The sequence below is a fragment of the Ptiloglossa arizonensis genome, chromosome 4 (assembly GCF_051014685.1).
Source record: "Ptiloglossa arizonensis isolate GNS036 chromosome 4, iyPtiAriz1_principal, whole genome shotgun sequence".
Classification (NCBI taxonomy): Eukaryota; Metazoa; Arthropoda; class Insecta; order Hymenoptera; family Colletidae; genus Ptiloglossa; species Ptiloglossa arizonensis.
Genome location: NC_135051.1, coordinates 23,106,298 through 23,129,790, shown reverse-complemented (window position 1 = coordinate 23,129,790; position 23,493 = coordinate 23,106,298). Strand labels below are relative to the sequence as shown.

At 41.1% G+C, this 23,493-nt stretch overlaps 1 protein-coding gene and 1 non-coding gene across 4 annotated transcripts in view; one reads left to right on the top strand and one right to left on the bottom strand.

The window, feature by feature from the left end:
* LOC143145939 (uncharacterized) overlaps positions 1–23,493 on the top strand; it is an 80,243-nt gene that overhangs the window by 18,359 nt on the left and 38,391 nt on the right. For 2 of the 3 annotated variants that reach the window (XM_076309792.1, XM_076309791.1), the window contains exons 2-4: positions 9,186–9,380; positions 9,552–9,655; positions 21,422–21,583. In XM_076309792.1, coding sequence (XP_076165907.1) covers positions 9,186–9,380; positions 9,552–9,655; positions 21,422–21,583 — 461 coding nt within the window. Of the gene's footprint in view, positions 1–9,185; positions 9,381–9,551; positions 9,656–19,730; positions 19,750–21,421; positions 21,584–23,493 lie in introns of those variants that run through there. The other variant, XM_076309793.1, reaches the window with a different exon arrangement.
* Positions 1,392–1,510, bottom strand: LOC143146482 (5S ribosomal RNA). Its single transcript, XR_012991970.1, has one exon. It is a non-coding gene; the product is annotated as a 5S ribosomal RNA (ribosomal RNA).

Genomic DNA, 23,493 nt, shown 5'->3' with positions numbered 1-23,493 from the left:
ACCTATTTAACAACGTTGCTGAAAGTCGGTAGCTCGGGGGTCACGAATGATTGTTTTTAATTTTGTACACGAGAAACGTGACACGTTCATCGAGCCACCAACCGAACCCAACGACGTGTTTCGATCTCTATTGAACGCTCGACGGTATTAAACGCGAATAATCATTTCGCGAGATTCGTGAAAACAAATAGCCAGCCACCGCGCGAGAGCGTTTCAAATTCGAATATTATCGCGGGCAAAATAAACATAGACGGTGGACAAATGTTCCGTGCGCGATAAAGGAAACAAGAAAAGAAAAAAAGTGATATTTTGAAAGTCCCTCTGACGCAAATTTTAATTTCAACACGGAACGTCGTTAAACAACTACCACCTGGTCGTCAATATTTTCCTCGTCAGTGATCGTCATCGTTTCGCAATACCGGCGATTAAATGTTTCTTTTCACGCGCCATTTTCCGCGTAATCGTCGACGCTGCAACCGATGACACTGTCTACGTTAAAAGTGCAACGTTAACGGGTGAAATCTACGAAGGAGAGTGACGTAATCGATCTTCTTATCGCGAGCTTCTACGTGTTTTGAGAATGAATCGATCACGATTATCTGGAAAAATACCAGCCGGTACTTAAGCGACTTGAATATTTGAGAAAACGAACGTGTGATGAACACGTGGTGGTGGTTTGAATCTTGACGATCGTTGTTCGAGGTGTTCGTGTTTTGATTACGTTTGAACGTGTTGAGCAGCGTTTGAATAGATCGTGGCTGGAACACGATCGATAAAATGGGACGATACAACGACTGAAAAGAAAAATAGACATTCTTTTCTGCAGGAAAGATAACGCGAGATTGAAAATATTTTTACGAAGGAAACAATCCGAATGGAGTTCCACGGTGTTTGTAAAGTATGTTTACTTGGGTGAAGGTTGCGATCCAAATGTTGAAAAAGGATAGAAATTTTTTTTTATCAATGTTATAATCCAGATTGAGGATATTTTGATGAATAAAGCGATCCGAAATGAGTCGAAGAATTGAGAGTCACGCGATACTTCGAACTAGATGAACGAAAGGTGTTTACTTAGGTTAAGGTTAGGGTTTCTCTATTGAGATTCCATGAAGATTGCATTCGATACTATAAGCAGAGTGTACTCCATTAGATGTTAGACTCTATAGACTCCATTAACCATTACAGAAACTGTACAACCCCTCTCCTCCCCCCTGGCCTGGGGATCGCGCCCCTCAGTTTGGTAAACATTGTTCTAAAGATAGAAAAATCATTTCGTAATAGCGGATTGTATACTAGATACAAATTGTATTTTGACAAGAACGATCGTGACCACGATTTCTGAAGATAGATTGTAACTTTAAACTAACTAACTAAAAAAAGGGACTTGGTGACGACAACAACACGTGGTGTTCCCAGGCGGTCACCCATCTAAGTACTAACCGCGCCCAACGCATCTTAACTTCAGTGATCAAACGAGAACTGGTGTTACTTGCGTGGTATGGTCGTTGACGTTAACGACCCGTTTAATAACGTAATATTTCATAATTGTTTCTCTGTTATCTGGATTATGAGTGGTCATGATTTCCAGTTATTATGTCTCGAACATAATAATCTTGTTCTACGTTCGTTGCGCAATCAGGGGAGGGAGAAGTGACACACACTGCACTCGTTATAAAAAAAAAATATTAAATATTTTTAATTTGGTGCGCATCTACCGACGAGAAGCAAAGGAATTATTCTGATATTTACAAGGTCCTGAATATACTCCCAATAAACAAAAAAAGATTAAATTTGTGATTATGGAATAATTATTTTGATCTATAAATATAAATATCGACAAATTTTTCTCTTCTTATTCGAAACTTCTAATTGCACTGCTATTCCAATCGAGAAACTTTCCAAAAATAAAATACAAAATCTGTGCTTCGGCAAGAAACGAGGTTAAGGTACTTCGACTAACCCAAGATATATTATTTCAATGTTCACAAACTCCTATACTCTTCGTAAATATAACCTAAAAAACAAAAGCAGATTAAATTTCTGATGGAACTTTCGTCCACAAATACCAATAGGTTTCTACTTGGGCGCTAAAATTGAGGTTAAGGCACTTCAACTAACCAAAAAAATATTATTTCAATATTCCCACACTTCTAAATATATCCAAAAAAAGAAAATGGTAAAATAATCAAGTTAAATTTCTGATTAGGGAACTTTCAAGATTTCCAAAAATATCACAAAAGATCTCTACTTGGGCGCTAGAAATGAGGTTAAGGTACTTCAACTAACCTAAAAAATATTATTTCAATATTCACAAACTCCTACACTCTCCTATACAAATATAACCTAAAAAAAACAGAAGCACATTAAATTCTAATCAGAGAACTTTCATCCAGGAATACAGATATCAAAAAATTGATCCTCTCGATCTTTCCAGAAAAATCTCACAAAAGATCTCTACTTGAGCACTAGAAATAAGGTTAAGGTACTTCAACTAACCTAAAAAATATTACTCCACCATTCACAAACTTCTAAATATATCCTAAAAGAGAAAATGTGGTTAAATTTCTGATCAGGAAATTTCCGTCCACAAATTCAAACAAAAATTGGTCCTCCCGATCTTCCCCCCCCCCCCCCCCCCCAAAAGTTCTGCACCGCGACGAGAAACGAGGTTAAGTTACATCGTACCGAGAATCGAAGCCAATCGAAGCAACCCATCCAGAGGTGAACCTCTCGGGAATAGGCTCGTTGACGTCGATCGCGCGAAAGGTCGCCGGACCGCGTAACAATCGACGCTTTCGATCTTACGTCACGTGTTTTCGTTTTCGACTCGTAACAAGTATCGTCCGTACGATGGACGATTTCGTCGATCGGTCGTTCAGGGTAAACGAGGCTCGACAACCGTACGAAAAACGGTTGGTTCGACGTTGGGCGCCGCGAGTCGTCGTCGCTGTTCTACGCGAAACGGCACGGTCGAAATCCAGTGAAAGTTCACATTAATTGGTCGGTCAGGGGTGCTCAACTTCGTCCAGGTGAAATGCCGTCTCGGCCCACTCGGAGATCTCCTACCATCGAGAGGCCCGTGTGCATAACGTCGAGTTTCCCCGGCAACCAGTCCACTGTCACTTTCAAACCGGCAGTCCGGCACAAAGGAACGAAGCCACCGGGACCGACGACGCCACGTTGTCCACGAAAAAATGGTCCACGTAACACGTAACGCCCCGACAATCTGAACAACCAGCAACAACCACGCTCCCGTGACACACGCGCACACGTCACCGAAAACATCGAACAACTTCGAAAGCTGTTTCGCGACGTAAGAACAGCTCCGAGGAGAGGAGGACACGTCCAAGTTGGCGGTTCGGACAACACTTGGGATCCCAGCCAACAACCTGGATCGTCTTTCTTCGTGGAAAGAGATCCAGACACGGAGAATCACCTGGGGTAGCTATCGGTGCATCGGACAAGAGTCTCGAACTTTAACCAAGTTCCCCGGAAACAATCCACGAGGTTTTATAGAAGGATCTTGAGAAGGTGATCACTGAAGGAACCAGCACGATCCTGTGGACCGACCGATGGAACAATCGGTGCAACCTGGAACGATCGACGACAGCGTTTGGAAAGTCGCAAGACTGGACTAGGTCATCCCGCGGCGACCGTTGAAATTGGTGTCGCTTCCGTGAAAAGTGAAGAGTGTGGAGCACTCTTTCGAGAAAGAGGCGTACGTGCATGGTTGGTGTGCCACCGGGGCGAGTGTCGCGCGGGGCAATCAAAAGGTCACCGATGGACATCGGAGAATCGAAGGATTCTGTGGTCAGAACTGGTTTCAGTTGTTTTCGATCGTACAGTTCCAGTCAGCCACGGTGCTCGATCGTCGCGGAGTACTGAAGCCGACAGACGTGGGCGAAAGAAGTGTCCGGATACAAGAAAACAAAAAAGAAAGAAATTAGAGGAAAAGGGGACGCTAGCGCAGGACTCGACGCGGCAACTTTTGAAAGTAACGCGAAAGAAGATCGTTAAAAATAACCGGGATACGGTGAGATTGACGCGGACAACGAACATCCCGAGGCTTTTGCCCGCGAGTGGAGAATTACGATCAATCAGTGAAACTCGAAACACGGTTCTCCGTGAAACAATTCGCCAAACGACTTCTACGCGCTGAGCAAACTACGACACGTGCCTACTGAATGAATCCTCGGAGGATGTCGAGGACACGGACTAACCAACGATTCCATCAGAGTCGTTTCGAAGATATCCGCGGGAACGAATCTCGTCAAAGATCCTGAACAATGGTATAACCATCACTGTTAATTTTCGATACCGGAGAAGGTTACTCGATTCCTGTTCTCTGATATGCAATAGGGTCTTCCTCGACTCGCTGGAACCTGTACGATTGGGATCTCTGGAGAATAATCAATTCTCGTCGTATATTACCCTACTCTTAACAGAGTGGAGCAGAAGCTGTTCGTTCGAGAAGGACACTGGGGCAAACTCGATTGAGGGATATCATCAAGGGTTGGTTCCTTGGTTAATTGGCTCGAGATTGGTTTTACCATTCGCGAGGATCAGTTCTGAGGGAGGACGAAGTGAATGAAGTGAACCAAGTGAACGCTTAAGGACATCGAAAGTGAAACGTGAGTCTTTTGGGGAGCACGATGGCGTACGTTTCGATCATCATCTCTACACTGTTGCTGGAGGGTGAGAACAGAGTGATCTCGGGACAAGAGAAGTACAATATGGCGACGTTCATGGTGCTCTTCTTGCTGATCACCATCGAGGTGGTTGTGGTCAAGGTGGTCACCTCCGACATGGAGAGGGACGAGGACAGTCATTCGGGGCTGAGGGCTGCTGCTACCTTCTTCGATCGCGAGGACTGACCCCGTTTAGCATCGAAAGTGACGCAGTGACTTTTTTTTTTTATCAAATTGTTGCTTATGGAGGACTCGTCGAGACGCTTCGAATTCGGTGGAAAGCTTCTAGATGATTTTAGAATCGTTTCGATGATCGACTCTTAGTAAGAGTTCTTGGACCATTTGGTACTGAACTCGATATAGTGATTTTTTTGTTGGAACTATAGCTGATTGTTGAACTTTTCCTTGCAATTCGAGGAAATATTTTTGTAAATTGTTTTTAGATCGCTTTGGAGAACCTTGCTCTAGATTATGGATCGTTTGGTATTTAAAATGAAATTTTTTTATTTATAAGTGAGCTTTAGGTGAAATTGTTGCTTCCCGTTTTTACCAGCGACTTCTAAATATCTATTTTGGATCATTTAGTACGAAACATGGCAGAGTGATATTTGGCTAGAATCGTCGCTTGTGGACGAGACTTAAATGCCCCGAATTATTACTTTTAGATTACTTTAGGACCTTCTCTGACCCTAGATTCTGATCGTTTAGTATCAAAAGTGGAACAGTGACTTTTGAAACAAATTATCACTAATCATCGACGATGATTATGGAGACTTCAACGCTTCAAATTTGCATTAAATTTGGTACACTGCTCCGATTTCTCTGAACTGTTATTGGATTATTTAACTTTCTTCTGATTCTAGTTTTTTTTTCATCGTTTAGTACTCGATGCAACGCAGTAATTTATCGTTAATGTTAATTCAAGGATTGTCGAGACTTTTCTCGTTAGAATTTTTCATTTTTAAACTGTTCCCATTGTCGTGGAAATTTTTTTCGCAAATCATCGCACAATTCGATTCTACGATCCTTTCTGATTCCAAAATGTTCCATGCAAATTTTCTCGTCTGTTACTAGACACGCCTCCTAATCGTAAAATCGTTTCGATCTTCCTTTTGATGCAAATTTCGATGAAAGTGGAATACCAAGTGTGCTACCGTTTCGATTGTAACGCGAATTTTACGATTCGTTCGTAAAACAATGTTGAACGAAATATAATGCTGAATATAATCAGACCGCTTAATCGCATCGTTCGGTGCCACACCCAGTATATAAGAAGATATGGTTACTATGTATACGTGAGTGAAACATTGATTAACGATCTATCCCAACTTTTGCTAAAACCCTCGAATTAAAACAGTAATCTATTACTCGTGCCAATCTTATTTTCGAATAGGATATAAAAAACATCGAATAAAAATATTCTCGAGTTTAATAATCGAACGAGTAAATAGAAATTTATCAACGGTCATTCGTGGTTGAATAAATAAGTAAAAATAAGTCAAAATAATGTTAATTATTCTTTCCACGTATCTTATTCGATTTTTCCAAAATCTGAATTATATATATATAATGGGTTGTTCGGAAAGTCATTTCGTTTTCCAAAATGGAGACTATATAATTTAATAAAATGTTTAAAAAAATCGTGTTTCATTCTCACCAGAAAAAACGCAATGACTTCAACAACAACGTAATATATTGAATAAAAATATTCTCGCGGTCGATGGCCAACAGAATGCATAAATGAATAAATCTACGAAATCTTCAATAGTCGTTCATAGCGAAATAAATAAATTTTCTTTCGAAAAATAGGTCGAAAGAATGTTACCATAGTTTCGAATTTCTCTCTCTGAGTAATTTAGAGAGTTCACAATTTTTTCAAGATCTTAAATCTTCTTTTTTTTTCGATCGATCGAAAGTGACGAAAGAAATGAAAGAAATTCAATGGTCCGTAAAAATCCTATTAAAGTGTACGTGGAACCTGGGATACACGTCGGAATAATGATGAAAACGGAACGCAAAGTAATTAAAGCGTGTAACACGCGAGCCGGTGAAAACGAGGGCTTTTTCGTTCTCGTTTTACGGGGATTACGAGCGAACGGTGTCGCTCGGTATGGCAAAAAAAATCAGGCGAGCGTGGCGGCGTAACGATGTAATCCATCGAACGTGAATGAATAATTAATCGCACGCGTGTGTGCGTGTACAACGGGCGTGCGCAGGAGGCACAATGAACAAAAGACGGCGTGTCAAGGATGGCAGATGCTGCGTGTCGCAAGTGTCGCGGAAATAAAGGCAATTATTGACTCTCGCGCAAGATGAACTCAAACGATAATGTATCGTTTTATCGTCCGCGTCGAGGAACTCGTAATTACGACGATTCGCCGAACGAAAGGCTGGAGAAGTTGCATCGAAGACGTCGCGATCGACGCACGCGATGCAAACGTACTACGGAAGCTAGCACGCGTGGGTCAAAATTGACCCACGCGCTTTGCCCCTGCACGTACATTTCGAATAAAAATTATCTCGCGCTTTTTGCAATTTCTATCGAGAGTACCATTATTGTAATCGAGCGATATGAAAAGCTTCTCCAGGGTCAAAATGGACCCACGCTTCGCCCCCGCACATATATTTCGAATAAAGATTATTGTACTTTCCTCAGTTTCTGATACACGTTGTACCGTTATTGCAATAGAGCGATATAAAGAGCTTCTCTGGGTCAAAATGGACCCACGCTTTGCCCTCGCACGAATACTTCGAACGAAAATTCTGTTACTTTACCGCAATTTTCACAATTTCTAAGGAAAGTAACGTTATCGTTTGTGATCGAGCGATGGAAAGGTTTCTCTGGGTCAGAAAAGACCCACGCGCGATACCACGAGGTTTAAGAAACGTACGATCGTCGTCGAAACGGGGAATGGAGAGATTCTGCGCCTCTTCGCGAGTCCCTCGAAACGATCGGTTCGAATTTTACGCAATCGAATCATTGATTTCTCCCTTGTTTTGGATCCGATCACCGGCTGAGCGTGAAAAACACATCTAGCGGAGTCTATTGCGTAACCGTGTCCGTCGCCGAGGAAAGTTGCCGGGATTTAATACAAGAAAGCAATTTCGAAAGTATATTTATTTAAACCCGTTATTACGTAACGACGCGTTGCATGCTCTCGGTTACGCACAGAACTTACAAAGCGTGTAGCGTCTAAGCTGTTGCGTTTTAGAACGAGGTCGTTTAATCGCCGCGGGATATACAGTGTGCAATTAATCGTAGATAATCATTGTAGGCGCACCGCGATATTATCGACATTTTACTATCTGTAATGCGATTATTCATGCAACCATTGTAAATAATTATCAATCTAGGTGTCGATCGCTGGACAGCGACCGTTTAATAAAATCGATATTATTTGAAGCCACGAATGGACTGTATTTATTCTGCGATTACCTCATTTCTTATTTACATATATATAATAGGACACAAATCGATGACTTTAGACTTCGTGGTAGTACAGAGTAGATAAAAAAGAGTGAATAGTACATTTTAAGTAACGAATAGGAGGTAGGGAGTAATAATTGGTCTGTACTAAATAGTAAATAGTAAATTTATGAGTAGGGAGTGATTGGTATAGTAGTAAAGAGTATATATAAATATCAAGTAGTAATATTTTGTGAGTAGAACGTTGCAAGTAACGAATAGAAATATCTCGTACATAGAGCATTGCAAGTAACGAGTAGAATATATTAAATAGTAGATAGTAGCTAGTGAATAGAAAATACTATGTAGTGGATAGTAGCTAGTGAATAGAAAATACTACGTAGTGGATAGTAGATAGTGAATAGAAAATACTACGTAGTGGATAGTAGACAGTGAATAGAAAATACTACGTAATGGATAACAAATAGTGAATAGAAAATACTACTTAATAGATAATAGATAGTGAATAGAAAATACTACATAGTAGATGGTTGATATTGAATAAAAAATACTGCATAGTGGATAGTAGATACTGAGTAGAAAATATTACGTAGTGGATAACAAATAGTGAATAGAAAATACTACATAATAGATAGTAGATAGTGAATAAAAAATACTGCATAGTGAATAGTAGATACTGAATAGAAAATACTATGTAGTGGATAGTAAATAGTGAGTAGAAAATACTACGTAGTGGATAGTAAATAGTGAGTAGAAAATACTACGTAGTGGATAGTAAATAGTGAATAGAAAATATTACGTAGTGGATAGTAAATAGTGAATAGAAAATACTATGTAGTGGATAACAGATAATGAATAGAAAATACTACATAGTAGATGGTCGATACTGAATAGAAAATACTACATAGTAGATAGTAAATAGTGAATAGAAAATACTACGTAGTGGATACTAGATAGTAAATAGAAACTAATGAATAGTAATCTCTATTCATATAGTATCACGACCGATGATTCGCAAGTAACGTGATCCAATACTTACCGTATAATCAATGACGTGTTTCGCATTGCAGAAAGTCTGGAGGCTCGAAACAGGACACGAAGCATATCCCGGTGGACGAAAATCGTTGCGCCTGCTGTTTGAAGCCCTTTTTCGTGGGACGTGGGGTACGGTGCAGCGATTGCGGTACAAGATCCTGCAGGAAAGGGTGTTCGCGCTGGGACACTTCAGATAACGCTTGGCATTGTCTCTTCTGTCGTCAACAAAGGTTTACCCAACGACACATTAATAAATTGCACAATCTTAAAATGTTATTCAATTCTCCAAAAACACTTTCTACGAACTCGTTACAATTTCACTAGTAAATCACTCAAACGGTACCAAAAACAATCACGTTTCTTTCTTGTTATTTTTACTTTAATAAAAATTACTCTATTAGGTATTGGCTAAGCAAGTCTGGACTCGCGACTTCCGGTGGATCGATCAACGAGAAGGATTTACACCGTTACTTCAATACGGCAAAATCACGAGTTTATGTCGCAGGTTTGTTTCGATATGCTACTAACGAATGCGCAAACTGGAATGCAGCTATACTATACGAGATCGTCTTCCTGAGAGCTACAATTGTGCCACCACACCGACCGATTAACAATATTCGACTGCTCTCCATCGGTGACAAATTCGTACAGAGCTGGCATGTCAAACACGTAGGACGATCATTTGGGTTCCACAACATTTGTACTCTTGTCATGGGCATTATTATTCGAGACATTTTCAACCATACAGAATACAATGAAAAAATACTTTTACTCGAAATACATGTGCCTATGAATATCCAAAGTAAAAAGAAAAAATATGAAATTAATTTCACAGAAAATTCTTTCCACATTCGCCTACACTGTTTCACGAATAAAAGTATCTTTTCTCTCATTGCCCAATACGAGAACACCTAAGCGTAGTTACGTTTGAAAAAGTTCTTTGAAATACTTTCCATCCTTGTAAAATAATTCCAGCGGTACCGAAACGCGAATTAATTATTCAAAATAAATTCCACGCGTCTGTCCAATAAAAAAAAAAAACCTTCGACACGGTGTTATTGAAAAGTTTCGAGGTCACCGTCGCGATGACTCAAGGTACGCGAATAATAAAATTCGAGAGAATTGTCGTTCGTAAACAAGTATGAGAAGTTGTTTCAGACGGTGGCCGGTAACGGATCGTGTTGTAGCCAGCTGATGAAACACGGGTCTCGTTCGTGCCGAAATACACATCGAATCGAGCGAAAGGTGGATTCGTAAAAATCGATAAAAAAAGAAAAAAGATTAGGCGAACGTCGAGCGAAAATGTCCCTCACGTCGAGAAAATCAATTGCGACGGCCACGATCCGCGATCCCTTATAAATAATGCAATAAGGCGGCGCGGGGTGGAGCATTCCTACGAGTTCCTCTCTAATGCGGTCCCTCGGAAAGAAACCGACGGGAGAAGGTTTGTCCGCGACCGCCGCGACACGGGAACGCGGCTTAAGGACCATCCGCGGTCAATTGCTGGTCCCCGCGGGGGAATTGATTTGCAGCCGGGGGCCCGTGGGCGCGGTGAACGATCGACGAATCGATGCACGGCGTGCATACGGAGAAAAGGAATTAAATCGCAGCGATTCGCAACGTAACTCGCGCGCACCGAGCGAGAAATTCGAACGTGTTTCCACCAGTGTGGAACCCGTAGGTTTTCGTTGCGAAAATTAACGATCTTCCGACGTTGGGAACGAACCACCTAGATAGTCCACTCTGGAATTTTTTTATGGGTTGAAAACTCAGATTTGTAATTATTTGCTTTTTTTTTTGCTTTTTGGAGGAATTGTTGGAGTTCTTTTGTAATTATATTTATTTTTTTTTTTTTAGGAATTGTTGGAGGTTGTTTGTAATTATATTTCTTTCTTTGGGGGGGGGGGGGGGGGGGGAATTGTTGGAGGTTCTTTATAATTATATTTTTTTTTTGGAGGAATTGTTGGAAGTTCTTTGTAATTATATATATATATATTTTTTTTTTGAGAAATAGTTGAAAGTCTTCTGTAATTATATTTTTTTTATTTTGAGAAATAGTTGGACGAGAGGGGTCCTTTGTAATTGTTTCTTTCTTTGGAGGAGATTTTTTATAAATATGTTTCTTTCTTTGAAGGTGTGGTTCCATGAAAAAGATTCTTTACAATAATATTTTTTCTTAGAAGATATAGTTGAATGAGAAGGGTCTTTTCTTTTTAATCTAATTAAAAAATTAAAAGTGGACAAAAGAATTACTGTTGCTTCAAAATTTGAAAAATTGGAAATGTTACAGAACTTTGTTGTAACATTCATGTTACAGTGTACAAAAAAGAGTGGACCACCATCGAGACAATTGGAACATTTCCTAATCGACTTAAGAATCTCTCTTATTGTCTTTAACAATTAAGAAAAATAATTGTTCCACGAAATTAACAAAACGACACTTAAAACTACATTAGTATCCTATAAAGTTTCGATGCGATGGAATTATTCCTTGGCAAAATAAATTGTTAACATACCAAACTACTCCTTCAAAGTGTACCGAGAAGAGAAGGAAGAAGAGGAAGCACCTTCTCCTCTATTTTCCAACAAACGACCGGACACCGTGCATTTCTGTCTACCCAGTTATTGATGCTGTTAAGTACAGTGCTTATCTCACGGACATAGAATACCTATTCCTCGTCTTCGAACTCAGACGCGTCCATTGTCTCGCTTATCTCGACCTGTGTACCTAAGATAAACGCTTTTATCGTCGATGTTGTTAATCGAAAGACGATAGGCATACTCCGAGCCAGTCGAAGCGAAAAAATCCTTTGCGTCGACACGTAACTCCGTGTAATTCGTCAAAGCTTTTGAACCGAGACTTTGAACGAAGACCGTAGGCTCGAGTCATCGACACGCGAGGTCTTTGAAGACCAAGCAGATGGAAAGAAGAATGAGGAAAAATAAATAAATAAATAAATAAAAAAAAGAAAGAAAGAAAATAAAATTAGCCCGGATGGCGAGCTGTGAAAGTTTACCGGTGAAATGTTAATTGACGTTGATTCCATTTTGAATAGTTCCGCGGGGGCCCCATTGTGCCCGGTCGGGTCGGGGCACGGGCCCACCGTCCTTGTTCTTCGTCAGAAAAGTCGTGTAACGGAAGAGCAACAATAAGAACGGGTCGAAAAATATCTCACGCTGGATTCCCCGCAATGCTCATTGTGTTCGCTGCGCGCAAGCTACGATCTTTCCGCGTGAATCGTATCGGGGCGTTTGATCAAGAACGAGCCCATCTAACGCCAGATGCCCAAGATACACGCCAGTCTCTCGTGGAAACTAGCTTTTCTTGCGCCCCGACGAAAAATGCGCTCGCCGGGACGACGGGTTCGCGTTCGCGATCCATTACTTCAAGTACACTACGCGAGGTGTATTTCCGTTAATTTTGATCACGTGTTACACTTATTATACTTTGTCATTTTTTTACCTCGAATCAACGTCGGGGCTCGACACGGTTCGAATTAGCGTGGATTCGTTCTTTGCTCGTTGATCTTGTAACCGGGGGAGGTATTGTAATCGAGGAAAATTTTTCTATTGTTTGTGTTTTGAGTACTAGTGTGGATTTTCTTTTGAATTTTCGGTCTGTGGGGGTATTGTAATCGAGGGAAATTTTTGTACCGATTACTGTATTGAATATTAGTGTGGTCGTTCTTTGCTTGTTGATCCTGTAACCGGGGGAGGTATTGTAATTGAGGAAAATTTTTCTATTGTTTGTGTTTTGAGTACTAGTATAAATTTTCTTTATACTTTTTGGTCTGTGGAAGTATTGTAATCGAGAGAAATTTTGGTATTGATTACTGTATTGAATATTAGTGTGGATTTTTTTTATTTGTTGACCCTATAACCGACGAAAGTATTGTAATTGAGGAAAATTTTGTACAGATCACTGTTTTGACTATCAGTGTAAATTTTATTTTGAATTTTTTATCTGTGGGAATATTGTAATCGAGAAAAATTCTTTTATCGATTCTATTTTGAGTATTAATGTGGATATTTTTACTTGTTGACCCTATAACCGAGGGAAGTATTGTAATTGAATAAAATTTTCTACAGATTACTGTTTTGAGTATCAGTGTAGATTTTCTTTTTACTTTTTGATCTCTGGAAGTATTGTAATCGAGGAAAATTTATTTTATCGACTATATTTTGAGTATTAGTATAGATTTCTTTACTTATAGATCTATAACCGAGGGAAGTATTGAAATTGACAAAAATTTCTTCACCTCGAATAAAATCGAGAAACTCAAACAAGATTGGAAAGGCTCCTTCAAAAATTTGTCCTCCCACAAAGAAATAATTGAATCGTAATAAAAAATTAATGAAAATACACTTCACGTAGTATACTTAAAGAAAAGCACATTCTCGCGAGACGATCACCTCCTTAAAAGGATAAGATTAGAACTTCCCTAACGTCGAATAAAAATTCTTCTTCGTTCCAAGAAAATCCACTCGTGTTATCCACGCGATGGAGTCCTTTATCCCCTTCTTCTCTTCGATAAAGTTTAATTTTATTATAGTTATAAAGCCAATGGGATTTAAGCGTACATAGTTGCGAGAGAGCCGGAAATACCACACGGCGATAAGGTAGATTACAGTCGTACGAACACACTACACCACAGTCTGTGGTACACGCAACATCTATCCGCTTTAAATTGCCACCTTGCGAATAAACACGTAGAAAATACACTGTGTACACCCACGAACTAACCAATCGCGTTATTACGTTCGAGAAATCGTCTTTGATATTTTCCATCCATCGATTTTCCTACAGTATCGATCACGTTCGTATTCCTCGATAAAGACAAACCCTCTGAAACGATTCGGTCGTAAGTCGGGGGTCAATTTCAATTAAACACGAATTAACCGGTAATTAGTAAACGGCTCGTTATGGGATCTCGATTTCTCGGTAAACGGATTACAGGTCGTTCCAAAAGGCGAGCTTGCGAGAACTAGTCCAAATTAAGGCGCATTCTTTGTACAGTGTTGCGCATCAGGTTTCTCCGTTTACTAACCACGGCCTATTCCGAGGATCTGTTCTTTCGCCAAACATGGTCAGACTGCATCGTGCCGAACACTTTTGTCCCTGTTCTTCGTTTTTCGCGAGCCGAAAGATCCGCGCTCGTTATTTCTTCTAGGAAACGAGCGGGGATCTCGGCCCTCGGCGCATTCCGCGTGGCGAAATTTCAGAAAACCAGATCCTCGCGACGGGCACCATGGTGCACCGTGGAACGACACCGTTCGCAAATCCACCGATACTTATACCATTATTTTCGAAAGCTTCGAGTCAGGTCGCTCGAATAATAATTTAATTTCGAAGCAGCGAGTGAAGAAATTATTTTTATACATACCTACGATAACTATACGAGTGTTTAATACATAAAAGTATGTGTATAAAATATAAGAGTGTTTTTATACTATGAAAAAAATTAATTCAAATTTATCGTTACGAACCATGGATAAGAATTTTCTTTTTTTTTTTTAAACAGCACAACCTTCGAATATTTGTAAGAATTGTTGTGTCTGGAGGGAAGTATCGTGGAATTTTTTTTTATCAATGAAAACGAGAATTTATTTCATTATTTTCGGCGCAGCGGGCGTTTTAAAACCAGATTTCAATTTTCGTATATTTTGTATTCGTGTATTGGTTCGTTATTGTTTCGTGGGAACTCGTTTTCGCGTTAATTGATTCTCGTTCGAAAAAGAATGCAAACTGACGATCGGGTGCGTCTGTGAGAAATAAATTATGCTTCTTTCGGATTTATTTATCGTACATTCCGTAGGATCGTGGCTTCTTAATTTAAATGTAAATCGTTCAGCGAGAAACTTAACGAGTGTAAACACAACCGAATCTTATTCAATATTTATACAATTCCCGAATAAATGAAGCATTTTTCAAATTTCACACACACACACAGATCGGTTTCAATCCGTTTTAATTGCTTCGTTGTTATATAGTCCACCAAATTAGATTTCTCTCGATTACAATTGATTATCAAGCTCGTTTGAAATGCAATCGCATTCTCATCCTTTCTTTCTCCATCGCATCGATTAACATCGTTACCCTTAATAACCAAAACAAATAAATAATCCCCTTGGTGCCCCATCTGTGAAACGATATTCCAAATGCATCGATTCTCGTCCCAATATTTTCGATAAATTTCAATAAAAAAATATCTCCACCCCTCTCCCTCCAATTCGCGATATTTCGAATCGTATTAATCTGCGATCGACCCACCGAGCGAAACGTGGGTTCGACTACTGGCCCGGAAAAAGAAGCAAGAGAGTGAAAAGAAAAAAGAAGGAAAGAAAGAAAAAAAGAAAACAGTTCCACGTGGGGTCAACGTACGCACCGGAACGCTCGAAAACGCGGCGCGAATTCCGCAATTCTCGAGCGTGGAGCTCACGCGAAACGAAAAGCCCGTCGGATGTCCCGGTGATCGCGAAAACGCCGACGGAATCGATTAGTGGGGTCCCACGGGCCCGTCCGGCCCCGAATTCCGTCCGCTTTTCGGTCACCATAGAGACGGAACTCCCGCGCGCTGATCGGTCTTATTGTCTCCCGGGCCCGAGGTGGCGAACCTCTCAGTTCTGCTCCAGTACTCATGGGAGTAACATCGCGCACTCCCGTGATCTTTCTTTTCCGTCTTTCGCCGGGTCTCTGCTCCGTTAACCGCGTCGCCGTGCGGATTCTTTTCAACGGGAGCGTTGCTCCCCGAACAACAACCTTAACAACGATTTCTAGTCGCACGGGTCGCGAAAAAGCAGAAAATATAAACATAAATATCTCCGTGGAAAGGAAAGAAACAGGGAGAGAGAGAAAGTATCGCGGAAAAGTATTTACAAGTATTTATATTTTAAAGTTACATTTAAAAAATATATATATATATATATAATATATGTATGTATATTATATATGTATGTATACTATATATGTATGTATATTATATATATATATATATATATGTATATATAGTGTACAGATAATTCAGTGAGAGTAACAGTGTAATTCGTTCGGTTTGGTAACTCAGTAAATGTTCGCGAGACGTTTGTTTCTTTATATCGTTCGATAAACCGACGATTTCATTCAGGGACGATACGATCGAACGCGCGCGACCGCAAGGTGACCGTCACGAGTCGCGCGGGGCAACCGCTTCGATAATCGCACCGGGCGCGCGCCGTCAGCGAGCGTCAATGGGGGTCGAGTCCGTTCCCGGCTAGATACAGGACGATTTTCGTTCTTTCTTTTTCACGCGCGTTACCGCAGAGTTCGTTTCGCGTTCGCGGCAGGTCGTTACGGGTTCCATCGTCCCGATTCGTTAACAGTGATGTTAAAAGATTCACGTAACCGGGTATCCTCTGTCGGGTGATTGGCTATTTTATGCAACGAGCGTGAGCGATTCGACGCGAAATATTCAACGAGGAGTTCGGAAGCGCGCGAAAGTCGAATCGGGAGAACCGGTGACGAGAGAGGAAAAAGAAGAAAAAAAAAAAAAGAAGTCGAAACGACCTAGACGCGAACGGAAAGTTTCGAAAGGTTCGGGACGGGTTTCGCGGGGAGTTTCCAAAATAGCTTGGGAATCGTGTGTCGATGGTGCAAGATAAGAACGAGTTTGGTGGATCGGTATAGTTGCAGACGGAGAACGATAGTGACGGGATGTGGTTCGAGGAGGAGTGAATCGGAACTTGGAGCGGAAGGGGAGGTGTTGGATGAATATTTTTGTGAATTTTCGAGGGAGGAATAGAAGTCGTGATCTTGCTCGATCAGTTGCTGCATGAGAAAAGGGAGGAACGCGGGAGAAGAACGGGTTGAGAGGATAGCGTGTAAAACGTGGAACAGTTTAAAGAGAAGAAGAGTGATCTTGATCGAGTGGTATAAGGGAGCAAGAAAAGTCTGGTTCGATCCAATAAAACCTGACCGCAGCAAGATCAAGACGTAGAGCTGGAATGATGGAATATAAGACGGTTCGAAAGGAAGAAGAGCGATCTTGATCGCCTAGACTACGGCAAAACAACAGTCAACAGTGATTCAACGTGAGGTAACTGAAAGAGGATCAAGACGTAGAGGATATTGAGGAGAGAGAATCTGAAACCTGGAGCAGTTTAAAGAGAAGAGAGATATTGATCGTTCAGGGTACGGAGAAACAAAAATCGACTACTCAATCGCGAAGTAAGTGAATGATCAAGACGCAGAGGGTATTGGAGATATGGAATGTAAAAGAGGATAGTTTGAAACGAAGAAGAAGGATCACTTGGAGTACGGCTGAAGAAATGTTAATACAAAGTGGTAATGCAATGTAAGTTGACTTGAAGAAGACTAAGACGTAGAGAGTATTGAGAAAGTTGAATATAGGATTGGTCAGGATAGTTGAAAAAGAAGAATGATCTTAGTCGTGTAGAGAGTACAGTAAAACGTCAATAGTGATTCAACGTTGGATAACTGAAAGACTAAGTGGCAGAGAATATTGAAAGGATAAACTAAACACTGATTCCATTAAGGAGATAGACTAAACACTGATCCGAGTAAATGGGAGGTAAACATGATCTAAAAGGAGGTAAACCAAACACGATCGAAAGGAACTAGCTCCCAGTGGAACCTTCTCGACCTTCTCAGCAACAAACTCTCTATCCAGAGCAAACTACGCTAAAATTTGTCGACAGAGGTAATCAATCTTGAGGATTCTCTACACCCAAGTTCTCTTTAATAACAAAGGGAAAGAAAACAGGATCATCCAAGAAACAAAAGGCAATACCGCTCCCAGTAGTCTACTCTACGAAGAGCAAAGTACAGCGCTAAAATTCGTCGAAGAGGTAGTCAACCTGAGGATTCCCAGAACCTGACTTCTCTCGAATAACAAAGAAAACAAACCTTAACTATCGAAGAAACAAAAGGCAATACCGCTCCCAGTAGTCCCTTTACGAAGAGCAAAGTACCGCGCTAAAATTCATCGAAGAGGTAATCAACCTTGAGGATTCTCAGAACGCGCTAAAATTCTTCAAAGAGGTTGTCAACCTTGAGGATTCCTAACACAGAAGTTCTAATTTAATATCAAAGAAAACAGAAATTGAAGTGTCGAATACATAAAAGGCAATTTGTCAGGCTATTAATACTAGCTCTCAGCAAAACCTTCTCAATACTAGAGCCTCTATATAGAGCAAACTACTGCGCTAAAATTCGGTAGTTAATTTCGAGGTTTCCTAGCACCCTTTTTAATATAAAAAAAAGGAAACTGAAGTGTGGAATAAACCAAAGGCAATTTGTCAAGCTATTAGTACTCGTTCTCAGCAAAATATTCTCAGTACTAGAGCCTCTATATAGAGCAAACTAGATTCCTAACACTCTCTTTAATATCAAAGAAAACAGAAATTGAAGTGTGAAATAAAGAAAAGGCAATTTGTCAAGCTATTAATACTCACTCTCAGTAAAACCTTCCCAGTAATAGAGCCTCTATAAAGAGCAAACCACTGCGCTAAAATTCCTCAAAGAGGTAGTCAACCTCAGGTATTCCTAACACCCAAGTTCTCTTAAAGGAAAAAGAAACTGAGAATCAAAAGAAAACTTTCTCAGTAACAGTTCCTCGGCAATAGAGTAATAGGCTCTATTTCTCAGTAATAGAGTAATACAGCCTCTATGAAGAGCAAACTACTGCTCTAAAATTCCTCAAAGAGGTAGTTAACCTCGAGTATTCCACTCACCCAAGTTCTCTCAAAGAAAAAAGAAACTGAGAATCAAAGAAAAAGCTTCTCACTAACAATTTCCCAGCAAAATCTTCTCAATAATAGAGCCTCTATAAAGAGCAAACTACTGCTCTAAAATTCGTCAAAGAGGTAGTCAACCTCGAGTATTCCACCCACCCAAGTTCTCTCAAAGAAAAAAGAAACTGAGAATCAAAGAAAGAGCTTCTCACTAACAATTCCCCAGCAAAACCTTCTCAATAATAGAGCCTCTATAAAGAGCAAACTACTGCTCTAAAATTCGTCAAAGAGGTAGTCAATCTCGAGTATTCCACCCACCCTATTTTCTATAAGTTCTCTTAAAGAAAAAAGAAACTAGGAATCAAAGAAAGACCTTCTCGGTAATAGTGGCTCTACGAAGAGCAAAGTACCGCGGTGAAATTCGTCGAAGAGTCAGGCCAACCTTGAGGATTCTCCGGGAGTACAGAGCGTCAAGCGGCAGCGTGCAAAATATCCTCGAGCGAGGATCAACAGGGTACGCTCGCGCGCAGCCTGGCCTCCGTGAGCCCGCGTGATAACTGATAAATATACCGGTCTTGCGGTACTCGCTAAGAGAATGCGGTTACAAACGCGCTGGAAAAAAGGCACACGGTGGTAGATCTTTAATGGTCGTCGATACTTTCGTTTAGAAAGCGCTCGGCCGTGTCAGTTGGACAGGGATTCGCGATCGCGGTGCATCGATCGTTACGCGTCGAGACGCGGATTCGGCGTTCGGGGCGTTGGTAAACAAATCGCCGGGGCGACCAGTCCCGAGGGATGTAGACTCGCGATGTGGTTCGCGAGGGAACAAGTGTCCACCACGACTGGAGAAAGTTTTTCCCGCATGAATGAGTAAGTTCTTTTCGTCCTCTTTACACCCGAATATTTTCTATTTTCTTCGCAAGTTTAACTCTTCTTTTCGATAAAAGTTCTGGCTACGACTCGATCCGGCGGCGATACCCTCGCGAACAAGAATGAATCGAAAACGTGGAACGAAACACTCGCGTACGAGGCATCGTTTCACGAGATAACGCGGTTTTAAAAATAAATGGGGCACGCGCACCGAAAACCTCGCCATCGCGTAACGACGATAAGATTACGACGCGGATATTGATACGATATAATGTGTGACACTTTATCGTTTGATTTCGTTTCTTTGGAAATTGATGTGTTTTCGTTTCGCGAGTCGAGAATTTAAAGAATCCTCTCGAAACTGGGAACTATTTCTCGTAATATTATTCTTGTTTGGGAAATTCCTTCTCGATTTACGAATTATTAGATTATTCGGACAGTCGTTTCGTTTTTTTTTTAGTAAGAATGAAACATAATTTTTTTAGAATATATAAACATTTTATTAAACTATACATTCTCCATTTGGAAAACAAAATTACTTTCCGAACGACCCAGTACAATTTTCGTGGACTGTACGCAAGAATTGACGATTCTAATATAGAATGTTTCAAAATTGGTTATTTTTAACAAAAGAATATACAGCGCGCGAAATAATTCCGATCCTTTCGTTTGGAAAATGTCTCCTCGATTTACGAATTACAATTATCCGTGGATTGCACGCAAAAATGACGTTTTTGGAAGGTTTCAAATTTGAATTCAACACTCCATTTTCAAAATTGTTTATTCGCGACAAAGAATGAACAGTTCGGGAAGATTTGATGCGACTTACTTCGAAAGGAGTCCTTCGAACTTCACGGGACACCCTGTGTACGCGCGATGGGGATTCCTACGATCCACGGGGAAAGGATCGATGGAATTCCAGAAAGAATTCCTCGTGCTTCTCCCGTTGCACCTGATTCGGTAGTCGATCGAGCCTATCGCGTATTCGGCGAAGTTTATGGAGCATTCGGCACCGGTACACCTCGTGTATCTTATCTAGGTAGCCGCCCGGTAAAATGTTTATGCATTGCATCGATAAGGTAAAAGTTATGCTAATGTCGGCGGTCTCCTGTCCGATGACCCACTTTAAAATGACAACGTTCGAACAGCTGTTTTATGCTGGCTATCGAACCGCCTACCTTTCGAAATTTACGACTATCCTTTCCACGTATTCGAGCGTAGAAAGTTTAAATTAACGCGACCCGGGCAACGACGTAATGTTTAAGAACGAATCGATCGTGATTAAAAAAATCACGGTAGTTAGTTTCGTCTATCGATAAAAATCCCTTCGATTTCGTCCCTTACGTTTCAGTTTTTCGAACTCCAAGTTTCGGTTTACTTTAACAAGTAACGAATAGTTTTTGGCTTGTTCGGAAAGTCAAAAAACACGATTTTTTTAAAGTGTACAAATATTTTATTAAATCATACATTCTCCATTTTGGAAAAGGAAACGACTCTCCAAAAAACCTAACGTAATATCACCGGTACGGTGACCTTGATTCTTTTCACGAATGCACCCGTCGAATGCATTTCGTGTGCATCGATCCGAACCAGTTTCCGTCGGAATCGATTCCCGAGCGTGGCCACGATGACCCGTGCGACGCGGTCTGCAACTTTGCTTTTCCATTCGCAGGAGTGGAAAATGCAGCTGCCAGCTCGAGCCTGGCTACGGCCAGCGCGAAAGAAGAGGCGAACACGATGGAAACTGTGCGAGATTTCGTTGAGAGGATCGTGGAGGGCCTGATCGGCAACGTGGACGACACGTCGATCGAACGATTGTACGATCATCCAGCATGTAAGTTGAAATGTACGTCGATCGATTGCTTTCTCGCAAATCCACCTCCCTCCTACTCCGCGAGACCAGAAATCGGTGAGATTTCGAAACGATTGAACAAGGAAACGCGATGCAATCGAAAATCAAACGTTCAACGATCACGAATTAATTGAATCGACGCGTTGATAGGTATCGTCTATTTTTAACTTGTAATTGCATCGTTGCGAGCACAGTTTTCCGTGTTTGAGAACGTCCTTGAGAATGATTCTGTAATTATTGTGGAAAGATTGAAACATTCGACGATTCAATTCCACGTAATTGTTATTTCGTAGCAAAGTTAACGGGAGTAACGTCGTTTAAAAGTTTTAGGAGTGTCCTTGAAAAAGATCGCGCGTGGGTCTTTTCTGACCCGGAGACTTCCGCCCCAATCGTATCGTTAGTACAAGTTTTCGAATATTGAAGAAGGTACGAATGGAAGAGTGGAATTTTTTCTGCGAGATCGAGTTACGGGTCAGTTTTGACCCACGCGGAGTCTCTCGGTTCGAAGCGCAGCGCGACAAGTGGAAGCTGTTCGACGGTTCGCGAGTGTGTTTATCGTTTCGTATAGTCTTATTTGTGAACGTTTCGAAGAAACGTGGACGACAGTGTATTATTTCATTATTATTTGGAGATTCGGTGGTCACCGGTGACCACCGTTGACGCTCCCGCGTCGATTCGAGTTGCGTGCACGTTTCCGAGCGCGTGGTCGGGGGCCACGCCAACAAATGCTGCCATCTGCTGAAAACGCTTGAACGTCCTCAAACGAGAAGAGCGACGTGCCGCGAGAGTCTCGAATTCCTTTCTCAATTACAGCACCGATATCCGTACCCGCTGCCCGTATCTGTTACCTACTTAACAATTAACTCTCTCGACCGTCTCGATTACCTTCCTTTTTGTTTCTTAAACCCTCGATTGCTCCACATAACACAACGTTACCCGCACGGCTATTATCTCTCCCAGCTATCTCGATTGCTTCTCTGACGACTCGTCGGTGAAACATTTTCGGTGAGATTTCACGAAACAAGTTGCAGTGGAAATTACCAACGTGGACGTACGAAGGTCGGAACGTGTAACGAGGATCAGGTTCAAGGTCAAGTTCGATTTCGTATAGCCAGCGATCGCTTTTAAAACGGACACGACCTTTGAACTTCGCGGACAGGGTTACTTAAGGTCACCGGTGAACAACACGGTGAATCTCATCGGGCAAAAGTTATAAATATTGAATCGAACGCACGAGGGGATCGAGGATGTAGTGGTCGGAGTGTCATGGGGATCTATGGTCGCTTCAAGGTCAATCTTCATTTTTTTTTTTAGAAAAGTGAGCGTTTTTATGACAGATCTGATCTTTGAGCTTCGTAGACGAGATTGATCGAAGATGGTGTAAATAATTTTTAGTAGAAATTCAAGGACGTGGTCGTTGAAACCTTCGCAAGGATCGATCGACGATCAAGGACGTTTCAAGGTCAATTTCGATTTTTGGAACGACAATCGCTTTTGAGACGAATTCGACCTTTGAAGGTCACTCATGGCCATTAGAAAGTAATACAACGACCTTAAGACTCGCGCATTAGCGGTCTTTGGTATAAGTACTAAATGATTTGACCTTCAACGCGTCGAGAGGATTGCACTTTCGAAATTATTTTACTGTTTACTTGTCATCTCGAACGACCTCGTGCGAGTGGGTCGCTGAACTCGTCTCGAAAGTAGTATAATTCATATAGGGTAAAAGATACGTTTCGTTTAGAAAGACGAAGTTAACCTTGAAACGTACTTCATGCCTCCAGCTATCGATATTTCTCTGGGAAACTTTAATGAGTCGCTCGACCTCGTTCGGACCCCATTTCTCTTCTCGTGGGTTCAAATTTTTGCGAGATACATTATCGTTTTTAGAT